The sequence below is a fragment of the Petaurus breviceps genome, unplaced genomic scaffold, assembly GCF_028583685.1.
Source record: "Petaurus breviceps papuanus isolate PSGF00001 unplaced genomic scaffold, PetGlider_PUasm1.0 125, whole genome shotgun sequence".
Classification (NCBI taxonomy): domain Eukaryota; kingdom Metazoa; phylum Chordata; class Mammalia; order Diprotodontia; family Petauridae; genus Petaurus; species Petaurus breviceps.
In genome coordinates this window covers 5,847,616-5,868,656 of record NW_027185653.1, presented here as the reverse complement: position 1 = coordinate 5,868,656, position 21,041 = coordinate 5,847,616, and the positions used below count along the sequence as shown (strand labels likewise).

The 21,041-nt window shown below is 38.8% G+C and overlaps 1 protein-coding gene across 8 annotated transcripts in view; it reads left to right on the top strand.

The window, feature by feature from the left end:
- The window catches only part of MOB3B (MOB kinase activator 3B), a 324,421-nt gene that overhangs the window by 110,286 nt on the left and 193,094 nt on the right, over nt 1-21,041 (top strand). For all 8 annotated transcript variants that reach the window (XR_011168757.1, XR_011168747.1, XM_069090475.1 and 5 more), the window contains one exon: nt 593-1,209. Coding sequence is in view for 6 of the 8 variants with exons in the window: in XM_069090475.1 (XP_068946576.1) it covers nt 792-1,209 (418 nt within the window). In the remaining 2 variants the exon portion in view is untranslated. The remainder of the gene's footprint in view (nt 1-592; nt 1,210-21,041) is intronic.

The following is a 21,041-nucleotide window of genomic DNA, read 5'->3' as shown; positions in this document are numbered from 1 at the left end:
TGTAATCTGAACCTGGAAGTTGCTTGTGCTTGACGTTACAGACACCATGTTAATAAGGCAAAAGTGTGATTCCCTAAGCAAATCAGTTATGTTCTCCCTGCTTGCTGGTTACAGACTGCACTGCTGACTTAATAAAATGTTCTGCTGGTCACAAGGGTAGACTGTGTAAGAAGACGGTAAGAGCACAAATTCACTCCCAGTGAAGAAAGAACAGCTTATGTTGAATGTCCTACTTAAGAGTTCTAGTCATTCTCCAATTTGAAGTATAGCACACCATCCACTGACAGATATTATTTTGAGAAATGTCTTCAGATTGGGTCTATATTGCTTCAATCTAGCAAAGACCTTTGACATGTATTCAAGTATGTTAGTCTATGAACTCACGTGTTCTGCTGTTTTTTGTTTGTATTTTTACCAGTTTGAACAAATAATGGAGATTCACAGACTGGTACTTTCAACCCACTAATATTCTTCATCTGGTAGATGAAGGTCTAGTTGTCTAAGAATGTGACTAGCCCACCTTTAATTCCACATGATAGTGAAGAGGATTGAATGCAAACCAGCCACTCACATATATATTTTTCCCTTCTAGCTTCGGGAACATGAGGTCTATTGGGAAAGCATTCAAAAGGAAGATTGAGGGGACTGTTTAAAAGAGACTGGGAACCGTGGCTGCAAGACTGGGGCCCGAGGGCTGGCAGTGGAAAACCCTCCTGAGCTGTGATACATCACCAAAAAGCTCTTGGTGCCTTTTTGCCTCCTGCAAAAGAAGAGAAGAGGGCAGTAAGACAATGTCAATAGCCCTGAAGCAGGTCTTCAATAAAGACAAGACCTTTCGGCCTAAGCGCAAATTTGAGCCAGGCACACAAAGGTTTGAACTCCACAAGAGGGCACAAGCCTCTCTGAACTCTGGGGTGGACCTGAAGGCAGTAGTGCAGCTGCCCAGTGGGGAAGACCAGAATGACTGGGTTGCTGTTCACGTGGTAGACTTCTTCAACCGTATCAATTTGATCTATGGCACCATCTGTGAGTTCTGCACTGAGAGAACCTGTCCTGTGATGTCAGGGGGCCCAAAATATGAGTACCGGTGGCAGGACGACCTTAAGTATAAGAAACCTACTGCATTGCCAGCCCCACAATATATGAACCTTCTCATGGACTGGATTGAGGTACAGATCAATAATGAAGATATATTTCCTACCAGTGTAGGTAAGTCCAAGTGTGTTGTTTTAGGTGACATTGTGGTTGGGGAGCTCCCCTATTCCACTGCTCTGAAATACTACTGAAATTCCTAGATATTATTTTACATGCTGGATATCAATGGTGCTGTACTAGATTTGATCGCTCAAGCTTCTTAGAAGCTAGATCCTATTTTTCTTGTAATTACAGCCATTCAGCCCTGCGCCCTTCTTTGTTGATATGTTAGTTGCAGTTCATTGGCTGTTATTATAGATATTTTCCTGCCAGTACTTCTTGCCAAGTATTGATTGCATCCCAGTGATCTGTGTAGTAATGAAAAAGACCAGGAAGTCAGCATTCTGGAGAGAAAAAGAACTGAATATCCAACCTTTCCTCCACCCCCTTATCGCCATTAAAAGAAAAAACAAAAAAGCCAGCGTTGTTCATGATAGTGCCATTAAAGAAATATAAATGCAATTCTAGATCTCTAAGGCCTGTGCATTGAGAATGAGGCAGTGTTATTTTGATTGTTTCTTCTGTATCAGTAGAGTCATAGGACTTATTCACAGTTGGAGACAATCTAATCGCCACCCGCATTCTGTTGAATACCCATTAAGCCTTTTCAGAAAGGAGACTTAAATTGAATCTGTTCATAGTTTATGCTGCACTGTTCATTGCCTAGGTTCATTCAGCATCCCAGGCATTACATAGTAATTTCCTAAGGAACAACACATATATGGCTCATCCTTCCAAGCAAAGTTAAATGTTTTTTGATTCATTAGATATCCTCTATATTTCTTGTTCCTTTCCTCAACAGGGTTTGATGTTCTCTGTTATTTTTGCACTATTTTGCAGGGTGAAAAGCTTTGTGTTTTTTTGTCCCCTTCCTCATTAGGGTTTAATTTTCTCTGTTGCATTTTCTCAAGATGCAAGGTTTCATTAAGGAAAAATAACTGGTATAATTACCAGGGCCAGTCTTTCCCAAACTTTTTCCTAGAAAATTCTCATGATCTCCTTTATGTGAAGGGGATTTGGGGAAAATATTTCAAGGCTAGTCATGTTTCTCCCTTTAAAATATGACATATGCTATGATATTCTGCACCAAAAACACTTACTATGGACAGATTTTTTTTTCTATATAAAAACAAGCTTAGCTTTATCAACTTAGTACCAGAATTCCCTCTAGCCTCCTTTATCCTGAGTGTTCCATGCCCCCAAGCTCTGGGACTAGCATTTATGAGCCTGGAGGTGTTTCATGTCCAAATGGCGCTGTCATCATTCATATCATCCTCTTATCTCTCAAAATGCCATTAGTAATTGCTCTCATCTTTTGTTAGCTTATTTTTTTAGAAGAAATATTCTCACAGTATTCTTCTCTTCCTTTTCAAATTCCAGCTTGCCTTTCTTTTTCTTCATCTTTGGGCTGTCATTGTGAGCCATTGTCATGGAAATTATCCTGAAGTCTAGAAAGGATCAAGTAAAAAGGGGGCACTCATCCAACAGATGTTTGGTTAATGAGAATATGGAAGTCATATGAAGAATGGCAGCATTAAATTCAAGGCATTTTTCTTTGCTCCTTCCTGAGAACTGAGACAGGCTCAGGCCTTGTTTTCCCCTATGCAACATGGAAAAGGAGAAGAGATAACCAATGGTCTTTGCTTTGTATAGGTCTTCCTACATAGACATACAAGCACATAAACAGCTGTTGATTTCTGTTACCAAAAAATTGGGGAAAGTTTTGATTAGCTCATATATAAAATAAAATATAGTAGACTATTTGGGCCTGAAAGCTTTTTTTAAACGAGAATATATCAGACAGGTGACTCCCTCATAATTTGAAGCCTTCTCACTTTCTCCCTGTCCCTTATACTCAGTTTGTTTTTTTAAGAAGCTAACAAATGCCTCTGTCCCCCCAAAATGGGAACAACAGATCAAATTCCCCAATCCAGTAATGACTTCAAAAACAGGAAGTGCTTCCTCTTTAGAAAAGCATAGCAGTTTAACTCTCTTCAGTGATAATGACTAAAATGGAATAATAGAAAGGGAAAACCTTTTCATAGTCCCATGTCTGCTTAGTTGTAATGAGATGAAATTAGAGTGATGGGCTTGTTTAGTTTTCTGTTAGAAAATAAGATAATGCTTTAGATCTGAACCTCCAAGAGAGATGAGGAGAAAAGACTTTCCCAACAAGTAATTGTACTTTTTTTCCTACCAATTTCTTTGGGAATCAGAGATCACAGAAGGATAGAGTTTAAATGAATTATAATGATCACTAGATCCAGAGATTCTTAATTTTTTTTGTATTGTTGTCCCTTTTGTCAGTCTGGTGAAACCTATGAACCCTTTCTCCCAATAGTGTTTTTAGAAGCCTAAAATAAAATGCATAGGATCAGAAAGGAAACCAATGATATTGAAATACAGCTGTCAAAATATTTTCTTAAAATGAATTCATTGACTTCAAGTTAAGAACTCTTGATCTAATCCAACCTGTTCATTTCACAGATGAGCAAAATGAAGACCAGAGAACTGAAATAGCTTGCCTAAGACACAAAGAACATACATGATAGAATTGTATTATCCCATCCAAGCCAAAAGGGCCATTTTTCCCCTTCAGTCTTTGTTCGTTTGGTAAAGGTTTTCCTGATAGCCCTGGGTTGAAATCTGAGATGGAATTAGGTAATCTAAATGTCAGAGGAGATGTCCTTCATAGCCAATATGCAAGAAGATACTAGGAGAAAGGATAAGATGCTCGGGTGATAGCACCAATGGGCCTCTATTTTTCCCCCTTACGTTGTGAAAAAGGAAAAATTTCCTAGGCATTATAATTGAGTATGAAGGCTTAACTTTAGGATGCTTAATGAATTTTTTAGCCCTGCTTATGGTACTGTGGAAGTATGTCTTACCTCAACACTAAAGGCTATCAAGATATACTAACTGGACATATAACTAGTTCCATAGCAGGGGCTTATAAGCTGTGAAGCAATGGGCAAGTCACTTAATTTCTCTAAACCTAAATTTCTGTACTTGGGAAATGTAAAATTTGTAATATTTAGACTACCTGCCTCACGCAGATATGAGGAAATCACTTTGTATTCCTTAAAGGACTATACAAATGTGAGTCATTATTATTGTAGATTGAAATGAAGTATTTAAGAGGCAGTTGGCCAGAGGCAGTTGATATTTTTCCAGACACTTGATTATCTGAAATCTCTCAGAAGACAACAAGCTAATATTTAAGAAGCATCTTGAAGTGTATTTAGTTTTTGTGATTCCTGTAGACAATCTTATTTTTGGTGTTTTCCCACAGAATTGGCTGTGTTCCTCTGAAGAAATTCTCCCATGGGACAGGAATAATTTGAACAAAAATTCTATGAAATTTGGGAGGGTCTTTGGAAATTATTTGTGAATCTCATTTCCTTTGTCTGTTTTTCATGTGCAAAATGTCTTTTTTTCCCCAGTATTGAGGTTTTAATAGCTAGGTGCCTTAGTGGATAGAGTAATAGACTTGGAATAAAGAAGCCCTGAGTTTGAATTCTGCCTTAGATACTTACTAGCAGTGTGAGCTTGGGAAAGCCACTTAACCTCTGTCAACCTCAGTTTCTTTATCCTCAGAATAGTTATAATAATAGCATACATTTCACAGAATTGTTTTGAAGATGAAATGAAATAACATGTAAAGCACTTTGCTAGTTTATGGAGTTACATAAATATTAGTGTTCCTTTTCCATCTTTCTTATTTCAGCATTTAGCATACTGCTTGGTACATAATTAATGTTTATTGACTTGACTGACTTTTCCCCCTTCCTTCCTTCCTTCCTTCCTTCCTTCCTTCCTTCCTTCCTTCCTTCCTTCCTTCCTTCCTTCCTTCCTTCCTTCCCTCAGACCTTTTAACAATGACTGTTGTTATCTCTTACTATCTTTGCCAATTTTCATAGACTAAAATAAAACCTTAGAATTATTTTAATTTGCATTTCTGTTATTATCAGTGATCTGGAACATTTTTTGTATATGGACATTGATACTTTGTAGTTATTTTAAAAACTTCCTGTGTAGCTCTTTTCAAAACTTCCTTATGTATTAGGTGATTGCTCTTGATCTCTAATATATCTGTGGCAATTTGTTATATATGTTGTATGCTTGGTTTTTTTTTGAAGATATATGGTGCAAATATTTTTTTTTCCCTCTCAGAACTGAGATGATTTAGTGATATAAAGAATAAAGTACTTGGCCCAGAGTAAGGAAGACTTGAGTTCAAATGTGACCCCGGGGCAAATTACATAATCTCTGCCTCAGTTTCTTGTCTATTTTATCATTTAAGATCTCCTGTATCACTGATTCATTTAGTTAAAATTTCTCTTCTAGGTAAAGTTGTGCAAAGTATCTGATTTTCTTTTTTGCTGTTGTGACCTTGTCATGTCCTGTATCCATTTTTTGAGCTGCATATAGTGTTATCTAAAATGATGATCTAATCCTAATTCTTCCAAATTCCTTTGTAGTTTACCAAAACTTCTTATCAAATTGGGAGCCTTTCAGTAATTTATAGTTTTGAATCTGTCAAAAACGGTGAGATCTGACAGTACTTTATGTGGTCAGTAGGTGCCACAGTGAATAGACCACTGTTTTTGGAGGCAGGGAGGTCTGAATTCAAATGTGACCTCAGAAATCCACTGGTTATGTGACCCAGGGCAAGTCATTTAACCTCTCTTTGCCTCAGTTTTCTCATCTGTAAAATGGGGATCATAATAGCATTTTCCTTCCCGGGTTGTTATGAAGATCAAATAAGCTAATATTTGTAAAGTGTCACACACAGTAAGTGAAGTGCTATATAAATGCTAGATAATAATGTTAATTTTTTCACCTTCTTGAAGAGATTTGAACATAGTTTTCTGTTACAAAGTACTTGTCAGCTGAGACTTGGGTAGGAGCGTAGAATCACAGATTTCAGATCTGGATCATAAGATCAAAGATTTGGAATTGGAAAGCATCTGTCCAACCTCCTTATTTGCAAACGAGGAAACCAATGACCAGAGACTCAAAAGTATTTGTCTAAAGCAGAGGTGGCAACCCCATGGTCTCAAGGTCGCAATGGGGCTTTCTAGGTCCTTGGGTGCGGCTTTTTGACTGATTCCATTTTATAAAACAAATCTTTTTATTAAGGGGATTTGTTCTGTGACGTTTGGATTCATGCTTCTCTCCTATATTGGGTTATCTATGGAATAGAATGCAAAAAGTTTTAACAATCATTCAGTATAACAACGCAGGGCCAATTGAAGTAACTTCTATGCATGACATCTGACAAAGGAGTGTAGGGGGTCCAGAGTCAAGTGTGGTAGGAAACAGGAAGAAAGGGGTGATGGAGACACAAACCACATGCCAGACAAAGTTTGGCCTGTATAGCAAGGCAAATTGCTGGCTGTCCTTGCCTACGCTGAGATCACTGTTACCTGTTCTATGTAATATTAATAGGTCTTTGTCTCAGGTGACAAGTTGTACCAGCTGGAAGGAGTAACTGGATACTTCATATCATGTGGGAGCCAGAGGTTAAAAACATTAGTGCTTCAAAAATAAAATTATTAGCAGCTTTTAGCTCTGTTTTAAACATGACTTCCAGTATTTAATCTAACAACAGAAGCATTTAAAACCAACAAATTGAGGTGAGGAATGAAAATAGCTAGTCTGGAAACTTTAATTTTATTAAACACTTGGCTAGTAAAATGGCATGAAATTAGTCAATTCAGCTCAGTAATTCCCTGAGCATTAATGAATTACTTTTTGTATTACAAGACACCATGCAGGGCAATAGGGATACAGAGACAAAAATGAAAATCAAACTTGCACTCAAGAATTCACATTTGGTCACGTACTGTATGGGAGTTGAGATCGGACAGGTGAGGCAGAGCAGACCTAATATACTCTGATGGCCAGGCTCTGGGATACTTGGAGTTTATAGATGTGTGGCATGTGTAACATTCATGATATACATTGAGTACATATTTGTGTCACACACTTACACACACAGACACATATATATTTCTCTTTCCCCTGTAAACATTTTGCAAACAGAAAGTACTTGTCCACAATCTGATACAGACTCTACATATACATTCTTATTAAATATATTTTTCACATTAGTTAAGTTGTATAGAAGAATTAGAATGAATGGTAGAAACCACAAAAAAGAAAAAGCAAAGCAAAAAAAGAGAGCAAATAGTATGCTTCAGTCTGCATTCAAACTCCATATTTCTTCCTCTGGATGTGGATGGCATTTTCCATTGTGAGTAAGAATAGAACAATTTAAAAGGATCTTTTGGTAACGTACTCAATCAATCTCTGATTCATCTAGTTAGAAAGTCAGCATTCTTGTCTTAGTTTTGTAGAATGCACCTGTATATAAACCAGATTGGAATGTGTGCCTTCCCTTTGTCCTTGTCATCAACATCATTTGTGTAAAGTCATTGTGCTAAGATACTGGGGAGAGGGACACAAAAGTATGCAAAACATGGACCCAGGTCTCAATCTAGTTCATCCAAGCTGTGATGCCTTTTGAAATTGGTCCGTCTCACTCTTTTTGAGCTGCATTTGACTTCACAAACACTCTTGCTACTCTCCGGCAGACAGGCCAATTCTGTCTAAGTTGTCCGATGTCTGATGTTTCTGTATTGCCTTGAAGATCTCCTACTCCAAGCTTGTTTCGTTAGGGGGATTTCCCTGAGGGGAAGAAGGGTTCATGTTTATTCAGGAGCCTACTCAAGGTAAAAATGACCCTGTAGAGTTAGCATACATATGCCAGCTGTACAGGCCATCTGGCTTTGCAGTAATCATTATGGGATTTACCAGACCAGAAAGTGTCTGTATATATACCCAAAGTGTCAACTTACTGCTCATTAACATCTTTGCCAAGAAGAAGGGGACAGGGAGAAGAGACAGTCAATTTGCTCTTTTTTTAGAACTCTGGTTAAAGGTTTAATTAACTAAGCTTGCTGTCATATACCAGTTGCAAAGTTCAAGTGAGAGGCAGTCTGGCATAATAGAAACATATTCTCAAGGTCAGGAAGACCTGATTTCATGCACTAGATGTGGGATCCTGGATAAATTGCCTGATCATTGAATACTCTGAAGCAATCCTGAAACTCTTAAGTCACAGATCATTTGTGGATCTGCATTGGTAGAGGGAGTTTCTTCTGAGATCTAGTCTTCCCTCTTTCTAAACCCTCTTTCCCCATACAGTCCAAAATCATTAGCCTAGTATTCAATGCCCTTTACCTATCCTATCTTGCAATACTTAACTCCCATTGCTTCTTATGTAATAAACTCTAGTTTTAGCAAATCTGCTTGCTTACTCACTCTTGAATCACTGTCTGCTGAAGTTGCCATAAGCATTTCCATCTCTGTCTTGGCTTTTACCAGTTCTCCTGGCTGAAATACTTTCTTACCCATATATAAGAATCATTCTAACTCTTTAAGACATTGCTTAGGTATCATCCCTTCCTTTGTGATTTATTCCCCAAACACTCCAACCTACAATGAACAGTCAGGGATTGACTGAGTACATTACCAAAAGATCCCTTTTCTGAACTCATACAAAACTTACTTGACTCATCACTGATACATCTTAATCTTCCTTGTAATTATCTTCCTTAATTACCTTTTCATGTCTGCATGTCTTTGCTCCCCTTAAGGAAAAGAGGTGTGTGTGTGTGTGTGTGTGTGTGTGTGTGTGTGTGTGTATAAAAATAGAAGTAGAACTGTCCTCAACAAAAATAGGGAATGTTAGAGAAGGAGGCATGTTTAATGAGAAAGTTAAATGATGAGTTCAATTTTGGGTATTTTTAGTTTGAAGTAAGAAGAGTAGAGATGTCTACCAGTGTGTGGCAAGGTTGGATTTAGTTAGGAAGAGATAGGCTCAAATACTGTCTCTGACACTTACTAGCTTTGTGGGCAAGGAATTTAACTTCTCTGAGTCTCAGTCTTCTCATCTATAAAATTGAAATAATGGAATAATATCTGAAATACCTACTTCATAAAGTTCTGAGGCACAAAAATGCAGAGCATGTTGCAAATTTTGAAATGTTATATAAATATCAGATACTATTGCATATAATAAATATTAAATACATGTTAAAAGTTGAATGATTCAAAGTGATATGTGAGTTTAATATGTCTTCAGTTATCCCTACCTACTCTCTCCCTAGTTAGTATATATGTCTTTATAACAGCATTCTTGTTTTTTCTTTATTCATTCTAATAAGCCTGTCAGACCAATCTTTCTTAATCTATTTATGACATTCCTTTGCTCAAAAGTCTTCAGTGTCTCCCTTTTGCGTATAGCTCAGTTCAATTCCACAAATACTTATTGAGCAACTGTGATGCATAAGACATTACCTTAAATGATGGAAATCCATGGACTAAAATGAAATAGTTCCTGCCATCAGTCACAAAGGGGAGGGTGCCTCATGAGTACAAAGTATTATACAGGATAATCGTGAGAAGGTTAAAGAAGGACACAAAGAACTCTAGGAATATATGAGGATTCAGTAACATTAACAATTAGAGTGTTGGAGGAGAATTCTGAAAGACAGAGATAGGCAGAGAGTTGGAATTGGGGGCAGGCTGTACAAATATAGGCACATGGTACCCTCAACAAGGATTGGGCCAGTTTGGATGGAATGGAGAATGTCTGAATAGGAATAATATGGAGCATTGGAACGATTGGAACCAGATTGTAGATACTTAAGTGCCAGTCTGAGGAGTTATAGGTTATTCTAGAGGCAGAAAGGAGCAACTGAAAGTTTTTGAGCAGAAGAGTAACATGTATGAACCTGTATCATGGCAGCTGTGTGATAGATGGATTAAGGAAAGCAAATACTTGTGGCAGAGAGACCAGAGTGCTATTATAATTACCCAGTCTAAAGGGGATAAAGACCTGAACTAAGGTGGTGGTATTGTGAATGGAGAGAACATAGATGTGCGAGATGTTTTGGAGGTAGAATTAAGGGGATTTAGTAACTGATCTAATATAGGAAGTGAGGGAGAAGAAAGTGTCCAAGATGTCTGCAAGGTTACAAATATAGGTGAGTGGGAGGATGGCAGTATTTTGAGGGAGGTTTGGAGAAAGGTCAGATTAAGTAGAGAAGAGGAACCCAGTTTGGGTCATGTTGAGTTTGAGATGACTACTATATAGAAATGTTTAGCAAGCAGTTAGAAATGTGGAACTGAACTTCCATATGGAGTGATGTTATGGGTAGAGGGTTTGGGAGTCATTTTTTTTTGTTTGTTTTCATTATACAAAACATTTCCACAACAGGCACGTTGTAAAGGAAAACATAGACCAAAAAAACTCAAGAAAAATGAAGTTAAAAGAAATATGTTTCAATATGTATTCAGACACCATAATTTCTTTCTCTGGGGATGGATAGCATTTTTTTTTTATCATAAATCCTTCAGAGTTGTCTTGGATCATTGTATTTCTGAGAATAGCTAAGTCATTCACAGCCGATCAGCTCACAATATTACTGTTACTTTGTACACAGTATATACCACTTTGCATCAGCCCAGGGAAATCTTTCCAGATTTTTCTGAGAGCATCCTGCTCAACATTTCTTTTTTTTTTTTTAAAGCAATCGGGGTTAAGTAACTTGCTCAAGGTTACACGGCCAGTTATTTCTGGATGTGGTGCTGAGTGTCTGAGCCCGGGATTTGATCCAGGTTATCCCGACACTGGAGCCAGTGCTCTTACTCGCTGAGCTACCTGGCCGCCCCTAAGCAATTGGGGTTAAGTAACTTGCTCAAGGTTACACGGCCAGGTGTTTCTGGGTGGGTGCTAAGTGTCTGAGCCCAGGATTCGATCTCCAGGTCTTCTCAACACTGGAGCCGGTGCTCTTACTCGCTGGGCTACCTGGCCGCCCCCTGCTCAACATTTCTTACAGTGCAATAGTATTCCATCACAATCACATGCCACAACTTGTTGGGCCATTCCACAATTGATAGATATCCCCTCAATTTCCAGTTTTTTTTGCCCCAAGAAATGAGCAGCTATAAATATTTTTGTACATATAGGTCCTTTTCCTTTTTGTTTTTTTTTGTATCTCTTTTTGGATACAGACCTAGTAGTGGTATTGCTAGATCAAAGGGTATGCATGGTTTTATAGCCCTTTGGACATAGTTCCAAAATGCTCTACAGAATGGTTGAATCAGTTCACAACTCCACCATTAGTGCTTTACTGTCTCATTTTACTCATATCCTCTCCAAGATTTGTCATTTATCTTTTCTGTTTTATTAGCCAATCTAATAGGCAGTACCTCAGAATTGTTTTAATTTGCATTTCTCCAATCAATAGTGAGAGTATTTTTTTTCATATAGCTCTGGAGAGCTTTGATTACTTCATATGAAAACTGTATTTTTGATCATTTATCAGTTGGGGAATGGCTCTTATTTTTATAAATTTGACTCAGTTTTCTATATGTTTGAGAAATGAAGCCTTTATTGGAGAAACTGCCTTCAAAAATTTTTTCACAGTTACTATTGCTAACTATATTTCTTTCCATTTATTCCCCCTGTATATTCTATTTTCTTTCTCCTTTTCACCCTGTTCCTCTTCAAAAGTGTTTTGCTTCTGACTACCCCTTTCCCAATCTGCCCTTCGGTCACCACTACTCCCTTGTCTTATCCCCTCATCCTCTTACTTTCCTTTAGGGTAATAAGCTAGATTTCTATACTACCCAGTTGAGTGTGTATGTTCTTTCCTCTTTGAGCTAGTTCTGATGAGAGTTAAGGTTCACTCACTCCCCCTTACCCACTTTCCCTTCACTGTAAAAGCTTTTTCTTGCCTCTTTTATGTGAGATTATTGACCCCATTCTACCTCTCCCTTTCTCCTCCCAGTCTATTCCTCTCTCACGCCTTAATTTTACTTTCAGATATCTCTTCATATTCAAATCACACCTGTGCCCTCTTTCTATATATAGAATATATTCTCCTAGCTATAACTTCTAATAATGAGAATGGTCTTGAGTTACAACTATCATCTTCCCATGTAGGAATGTAAACAATTTAACCTGATTATATTCCTTTCCTGTTTACCATGCTTCTCTTGAATCTTGTATTTGAAAGTCAGATTTTCTATTCAGCTCTCATCTTTTTATCAAGAATGCTTGGGGGCGGCCAGGTGGCACAGTGAGTAAGAGCACCGGCTCCAGTGTTGGGACGACCTGGAGATCGAATCCCAGGCTCAGACACTCAGCAACCACACCCAGAATTAACTGGCCGTGTAACCTTGAGCAAGTTACTCAACCCCAATTGGTTAGGGGCAGCCAGGTGGCTCAGCGAGTAAGAGCACTGGCTCCAGTGTTGGGACGACCTGGACATCGAATCCCGGGCTCAGACACTCAGCACCACACCCAGAAATAACTGGCCATGTAACCTTGAGCAAGTTACTTAACCCTGATTCCTTAAAAAAAAAAAAAAAAGGAATGCTCGAAAGTCCTCTATCTCATTGAATATCCATTTTTTTTTCTCCTGAAGGATTATATTCAGTTTTGCTGTGTGGATAATATTTGGCTATAATCCTAGCTCCTTTGCCCTAGAGAATATCATATTTCAAGCCTGCCAATACTTTAATGTAGAAAATGTTAAATCTTATGTAATCCTGACTGTGGCTCCACAATATGTGAACTGTTTCTTTCTGGTTGTTTGCAATATTTTCTCCTTGACATGGGAACTCTGGAATTTGGCTATAACATTCCTGGGAGTTTTCATTTGGCGATCTTTTTCAGGAGATGATTGGTGGATTCTTTATATTTCTATTTTACACTCTGATTCTAGAACGTCAGGGCAGTTTTCCCTGATAATTTCTTGAAAGTCAATGTCTGGGCTCTTTTTTTTTATCATGGCTTACAACTAGTCCAATAAGTTTAAAATGATCTCTCCTGCATCTATTTTTCAGGTCAGTTGTTTTTTCCATGAGATATTTCACATTGTCTTCTATTTTTCTTTCTTTTGGTTTTGTTTTATTGCTTCTTAATTTCTCATAGAGTCATCAGCTTCTGTTTGCTCCATTCTAATTTTTAAGGAATTATTTTCTTCAGTGGCCTTCTTTTGCATATGACCAATTCTGCTTTTTAAGGCATTCTTCTCCTTATTGACTTTTTGGACCTCTTATACCATTTGGATTAGTCTATTTTTTAAGTTATTATTTGATTCAGTATTTCTTTTATCTCCTTTACCAAGCTGTTGATTCTTTTTTCATGATTTTCCTGAAATACTCTCATTTATTTTCCCAATTTTCACTCCACCTCTGTTATATGACTTTCAGAACCTTTTTGAGCTCTTCCATGGGCTAAGACTAATTCATATTTTTCTTGGAGGTTTTGGATGCATGGTCTCTGACTTTGTTGTCTTATGATTGCATGTTTTGTTCTTCTTTGTCACCATAGTAACTTTCTCTAGTCATGTTTTTTTTCCATGTTTTCTAATTTTCCCAGCCTATTACTTGATTTTTAAGTCTTTGTTGAAGAAGGACTCTGCTTCTAGGGTAGAGGGATCACTGTCCCAAGATTTGAGGGGTTTGTACAGCTGTTTTCAGAGATATTTTTAGGGACCCATAAGTTTTCAGTTCTTCCAATGTGGTATAATGTAAAGAGAGGTGTTTGCTACTCTCCTAGGCTATGCTTTGATCTGTGAGTTAACCACAAGCACTCTTTTTTGCCCTGGAACTGTGAGGAGGATCCCTTCTCCACTGTGGCCACAAACTTCACTGTGTTAGTGTTCCTCCTTGTCCTGGGACTGCCACCCAGGATTATAATGTGGATCCAAGTATGGACAAAGCAACAAAGGCCTGCCTCGGTGATAGCAAAAAGAACACTGTAATCTCCTTCTGACCAGTTGTTTGACCCCCTTACCATCAGTGGGCTGACAACTCCAGAAGCAGCTGCTGCCACTGCTGATTCAGTCACTCCCAAGTCTGTTCCTGATATGCTGGGGCCAGAGTTATGCTGGTGGAGCCTATGCTAGATTGCACTCCCCTGTCACCCTGGTGCAGCAGACCTTTCACGCTGACCCCCAGGGTTGTTATAATGCCAAGCAAAGGCAACTTCCCAAGGTTCAAAATACCAGCATAACTGCTCTCCATTTTATTCAGTGACAAATTAAGAACAGAGAAAATCAAAATATAGCAGATTTTAAAATACAGCATTCACCAAGTGTAATTCAACAATTTCCAAGTACTATTCCACCCCTGGACATTACATTCATTTAGTCAATCACAAAGTCCCTCTTCTAAGTACAACTCCACCCCTAGGCAGTACATTCATTTAGTCAATCAAAAAACCCCTCTTCTCAAATGGAGATTAATTTCTAATAATAAGTAAAATACATTCATTTGGTCAGTCACAGAGCACAGAAAAGTCAAAAGTTTCCCACCCTTGGATCACAACTGAATAGGCCATCTACCTCAGAGTTACAACAAACTTAAGCATAACATTTAATACCCAAAGAGAGGTCTTTTCTTCATCTTGACCCGAGGAAAGTTCTCAGCAATCTTTGTTCCTGGGGAGACAAAGCTGAGCAAGGCCACAAGATACATTGCCAATGTCATTAATTCATTCTCTGTCTGCAGAACAGTCCTAGGACCCCTGAAAACATTAGCAAAACCCTCTTCCAGGATTTTTGTAAACATACAACAAGAAAATCCTTCTTCAGGGCTTCTGAACCAACAGCAAGGTTCCAGGACCTCTGCAACAACAGCACTGTCCTTCACCAGTGGACGAATCTGGCAAAACAACATCAAAACAGACAGACAAAGTACCAGCATAACAGCCACGTCTCCTCAGTCCTTGGCAGCTCTGGGTGGCAGCTCTCAAAAGTCCTGGGAAGTTCGAAATGGCCCTCAGCAATCCTCTTCATCTCTGTCTCCACAATGCTGCTTCCAAAAAAAATTCTTCTGCCTCTCTTTCTGCTTGTGCCTCTCTAAATTCATGTCACCAGCTCCTCCCAGTTCAGCCTTCTCTTTTCACATCAACAAGTCCATCCCACAAGTGGGATTCACAAGGTCTGGATTTTAACACTCAACCAAGCCAATACAGGGGATCTTTAAATTCCATTACTATTACATTCCACCCCTACAGGATCCTTGGCCTTACAATCTCAATCTAAATGGCCATGGATCCTGGAACAAATAGAGGCACTATGCTTTGCAATCCTGCCGACTACACCAAAATGTAATGCCATGCATAGAAGCTTTCCAAAAGAACTGCTACTGTGAACAACTTTTTTAAGGTTCTGATTATTCAGTATAGTCATCACTCTATTCCATAACAAAAGTAAAACATCCATGGAAAATCAAGGTGCAGCCTAATTCAAAATACAGCATTCACCATATTTCAACTTATCACAGAAAATCACAATATAATATTCACAACACAGTCTCAAAGTAAAATAGTCACCCTTAAGTTAATTCAATCAGTCACTTATCAGTAGTATCAAAGTACACAAAGTCTTCCACTCTTGGGGCAAAGTCTTGATTAACTCAATCAGTCACTTATCAGTAACAATAGTCAAAGTACTAATTCAGTAAAGTCTTATGAAGTATCATACACAAAATCCTCCACCCCTTAAGTCACTAGTAAACTATAATTCCATAATTATTCAGTACCCAAGGAGAGGTCTTTTCTTCATCTTGACTTGGGGCCTATCCTCAGATTCCATGGATCCCCTTCCATGGTCCCAGATTCTACCTGGATTCAATGGCAGACAGCTCCCAGTTCCTTGACCAGCTCTTTGGGGAGGTCCTGCTCCATACTGAAGTTCACAGGGTCTGGTCCATATCAGCTCCTTTACCATTTCTGTTCCAAGAAATTTAAAGTTCATCCAAGCCACAAACAAAGTCTCAGCATCCTGGTCATGTTTCATTCACTTGGGCTCCTCGCTCCTGGCTCCTTGCTCCTGGCTCTGGGCTTCTTTGATCCTATTCAGAAGAAGCTCCACCACCACAAGTTTTCAGGACTCAGTTCTCCATTCTTCTGTAGCTGTTTTGCCACCAGATCTCAAGGTCTCAAGGAAAATTCTCACTGGGCCTCTCTGGGGCTTTTCTTATATACACAGTATTACCTACTTCACTTCCTTCAGCCAACACCTTCCTGTTGTCAGTTAACAGGAGACAGGAATTCATACCTTCTGTTCCCCCAATCAGATGCTTGATCATTTACTAAGTGTTAAGTACCTGTTACTTTTGCCAACAGAAAGGGATCTTCAAATTCAAAAGCACATTACCATTACAGTTGTCTTTGGCATCTGTGGGCTGAGAGTTCTGGAAACCACCACTGGTTCCCCTGACTCAGGTCCCCAGAGTCCTGCTCCAGGTTTGCTGGGGATGGGGCATAGTCTGCATTGGCACAGCCTGCGCTGAACTGTGCTCCTTTCTCACACTGGTGCAACACATCTTTCCTGCCAACCTTCCAAGTTATCTTGGGCAGGGAATTTGTTTCATTCTGACTTTTTGTAGGTTTTGCTGTTCTAGAATTTGTTTACATTCTTAACTTGTCACTCAATCCCTCTCAGATTTAGGTTCATCAGTTCTGAAATGGAGGGTAATAATAACACCTATTTCACAGGTTTGTTGTAAGGAATAAATAAAATAACAATTGCAAAGCACATTGCTTTACTACAGCAACTTGTCTCTGTCTCTGAGTCATTTGTTTAGAAATACTAATTAAACCTATTGGGAGCTGATGAAATTACCAAGAGATACAGAAGGGAGCCCAAATCGGAGCCTTAAGGGTGGAAAGTAGCTGATAATATGGGAAAAGAAACTGAGAAGAAACAATCATATAAGTAGGAGAACCAAGAAGAAGCAGTGTCACATAATCTGAGGAGGGCTGGGTATTCTCAGCCCTCCTTGGATTATGTGACATTGCTTATAGGGTTTTGATGGGCAGTATTAAAAAATCAGAAAGGTGAAGGAAAATGAAGTTTGAGAACAAGCCATCATATTTAGCAAATCATATGATCAGTCAATTTATAAGCATTTGTTTTAAGTGCCTATTAAGTGCCAGTTACTGAGAATACAAATACAAAGAGTAAAGAAGTTTTATTCTCATGGAATTACATTTTGATGGATCATTCAAATTCAACCTCAGACACTTACTAGCTGGGCAAGTCACTTAACACTGCTTGCCTCAGTTTCCTCATCTTTAAAATGAGCTGGAGAAGGAAATGGCAAATCACTCCAGTATCTTTGCCAAGAAAATCCTAAGTGGGCTCACAAAGAGTTGGACATGACTGAAACAACTGAACAGCAACAAGAAGAAATGGTTCTAGTAATTTTTTAATACTTGGTGTTATGGGAATTTAAGATCTTCCCTACCCTTAGACCCCTTGAAAGGCTTAAGTGCATCTGGAGCCTGGGGTGGGAGGCTTGGTTTTCAGGAATGTCCACACCTTGGTGCTCTGTGATTGGGCAGTGGGTCAAGAGGGTTGTGACATTCTCTGACCCAGGAGAAGGATATATAAACCCTGATGTGAGGCTTTGTTTTGGGGTTCACTTTGAGAAATGTTGTGCGATTTGACCAGAAGAGTCTCTGGGCAGCCGTTGAACTCCCTGGCTTTGAAAACCCAGATGTTGGTGCTTCCCTCTCTGGTAACTGTAACTAGGTATGGATGTAATGGTCAAACAGTTGGAGGCCTGTCTGCTGAAATGTTTCTCTGTATTCTTGTAACTTGTGCTTGTAACCTGTCTGTATTCTCTGAAGTTTGGGGTGCTGACTTTTTCCCCTGAGCTAGGTAAATGATATGTTTGATTGATTAAAACAAGATAGTTAACCCATTTTGAGTTATTTTTCTTTAGAAAAGCATATCTAAGAACCTGTGTTGGCAGCCACCCTGGGGACGCTGGGGTGCTTGCATACTTGTGTGCACTGATACGTTAGGCTGTAGTTTTCTATGGGCATTCTTGCCATATGTGGGCATCCCTTCTGCTTCTCTTGAACTCCCATTCACATATAGTGTCTGAAGAAGTAGAAGAGGGGTTGGGAGTATAGAGTCTAATTTTGTTTTGTTTTGAAGAATCAGAGTGAAGGAGCAGTGGCAAAGGGCATGAAGACATGACTGCTACTATGGCTTCTGCTGCTATTTCAGAAATTCTCAGGTTTCATGGTGTGTGTTGTCCTATGTACCTAACTATGCTCATAATTTATAAAGAAGGAGATGGATAAATTGGAGTGGGTCCCAGGGAGAATAACAGTATGGTTATATATAAAGATCAGTTGAAGGAATTGGGGATGGTTACCCTCTTAACACTTCCTAACTTGTCACTCAATCCCTCTCAGATTTAGGTTCCTCAGTTATGAAATGGAGGGTAATAATAGCACCTATTTCACACGTTTGTTGTAAGGATCAAATAAAATAACCATTGTAAAGCACATTACAAATCTGAAATTGCTATATAAGTGCTAGCTAGTATTAGTTATCATTTTGCTTAGAGAAGAGATTTAGGAGGACATATGGCTTTGTTCGAGTATTTGAAGTGATGTCTTCTTGGAATGAATATTAAACTTCTCCTTGGTGTCTGAGGGCAGAATTAGAGCAAACAGTGAAAGCTGCAGAAAGATTTGAGTTTGAAACCAAAAAACATTAACTAATGATTAGAGCTGTCTAAAGAAAAATGGGCTGCCTTGAGAAGTTGTGGGTGCCCTTCATTGTAGGACTTCAAAGAAAGACTGAATAATTATTTACTGGGAATGTTATGGAAGGGATTCTTGTTAAGGTGTGAATTAATCTAGCAGGTCTTCACTGTCCCATCCAACTCTGATTCTTTGAAAATCCAAAGCATCATGAAGTGTTGAATAAATCCCTAGAGTAAAAAGTATAAAGTATACTAGTACAAAATCTTGAAGAAGATGCACTAAGGACAAATAAAAACAAAAGGAAACATGATTTTACATGGTATGTACTAAATTTATAGAACTTTACTAGACTGTAAGCTCCATTAGGGCAGGGATCACTATTTAGTTTTTTTTTTCCTTGATAGTATAGTGCCTCTCACCTATAGATGTACAACTAGGTCCTGATTAGTGTGAAGGATGAATCTCTAAAGTCGATCCACATACTTTGACTTGCATTATTTAGAGATATAATTATGTAAAATATAGTAATTGGTTCCCATCCAATGGAAATATTTGCTTAGTTGAATTGAGTCATCCCCCTTGAGACCATACAGTTTGAAAAAATGAAAAGCTTGACAAAAAGTTTCGCCATATTCATGGCTGACAGATTCATAATGGACTAGCAAAGGAAATTATGATATTTGATTGTGTATTTATGATCTCTGTGGTTGGCATAAAAAAGTAATCCTTGATGCTTTTGTCAGAGATCGAACATGGTAGGATTTAATGGACCATTGTATGGATCCAAAACAATCATGGTTTTTCTTTACATTCCTATTGATGGCATGATTCTTATAACTCTTTTAAACTTGCTGTATAGTGTGTTTATTTTAATTAAAGCAAGTTAAAAGCCATATTATATTGAGAATTTTGCACTTGGAAATAGTTGCAGATGCCCTTGTATTTCCACTAAGCAAGTTAAGCATTGTGGTTTTGTATCTCATGTCAGTAGGAAATGGGCTTTGAGTTTTTGTTGGTTATTTTTTCTTTTGTTTTGTTTTGCTTTCCTCTGGAAGTTTTTATACCTTTACACTGGACGATTCAGAATTACTCAGTATTTTTCTTTATGGTGTCAAACATTTCTGAGACAGCTGTGACAGGATATGAATTTAGAGGAAGCTAACTGGCCAATATGGGAATTAGAACCTCCTTAACACCATGTTCTAGCCAATTTATCTAACACTAATTTGTATTAAGTTAGAATAAAAAACTTTAAAGCTCTGGTTCATTCTAGATGTTCAACAAATAGTTAATACAACTCAGTTGAATCATGTCTGCCTAGATAGCTAGCTAGTCTGCTCAATTTGTTTTCATTTTTCCAGACTTTTAAATTGATCCAGGGAATCCTTGCTCAGTACACTCTCTGCTAGTGACGTCATTAGCTGCCAAGGTTTCAGTTAGCACCTCCATGCTTGTGAGTCTCACTCTCTACGCTGATCTCCAGGCTTGAATCTCTGCCATGGCCCCCAGGCACCTTAAACTCAGCCTCTCTAAAACTGAACTCATTATCTTTCCCCCAAACTCTCCATCCTTCTTAACTTCCCTATTACTATCAAGGACGTCATCACCCTCCCAGTCACCCAGACTGAGCTCCTCCCTTCCTCTCACCTCCCCTATCCAGCCTGTTGCCAAGGACTATTGATTCTATCTTTGTACATCTGCTGAACATGCTGCCTCCTCTGCTCTCTCACTAGCACTTGTCCCCTGACACCTCAAGTATGGTGATAGCCTGCTGGTTGTCTCCTTGCCTCTAGTCTCTCCCCACTCTGGTCCATCCTCCACTCACTAATCTTAAAGCAGTAGTCTACCCAGGACACTCTCCTCCTCAGTAAATTCCAGTTGCTCCCTATCACCTCCAAGATAATCTATAAAATCTGTTTGTAATTCAAAGTACTTCACAATCTGGCTCCTTCCTACCTTGCCAGTCTTCTTTTTCATTTTTTTTTTGGAGGGGGAAGGCAAGATAATTGGGGTTAAGTGACTTGCCAAAGGTCACACAGCTAGTAAGTGTCAAATGTCAAAGGCCGAATTTGAATTCAGGTCCTCCTGACTCCAGGGCCAGTGCTCTATTCACTGTGCCACCGAGCTGCCCCTCTTCTCACATACTCTATGATGCAGTGACACTGACCTCATTGCTATTCTTCACTCCAGCCTCAGGACCTGGTCACTGGCTGTTCCCCATGTCTGGAACACTCTTCCTTCTCATTTC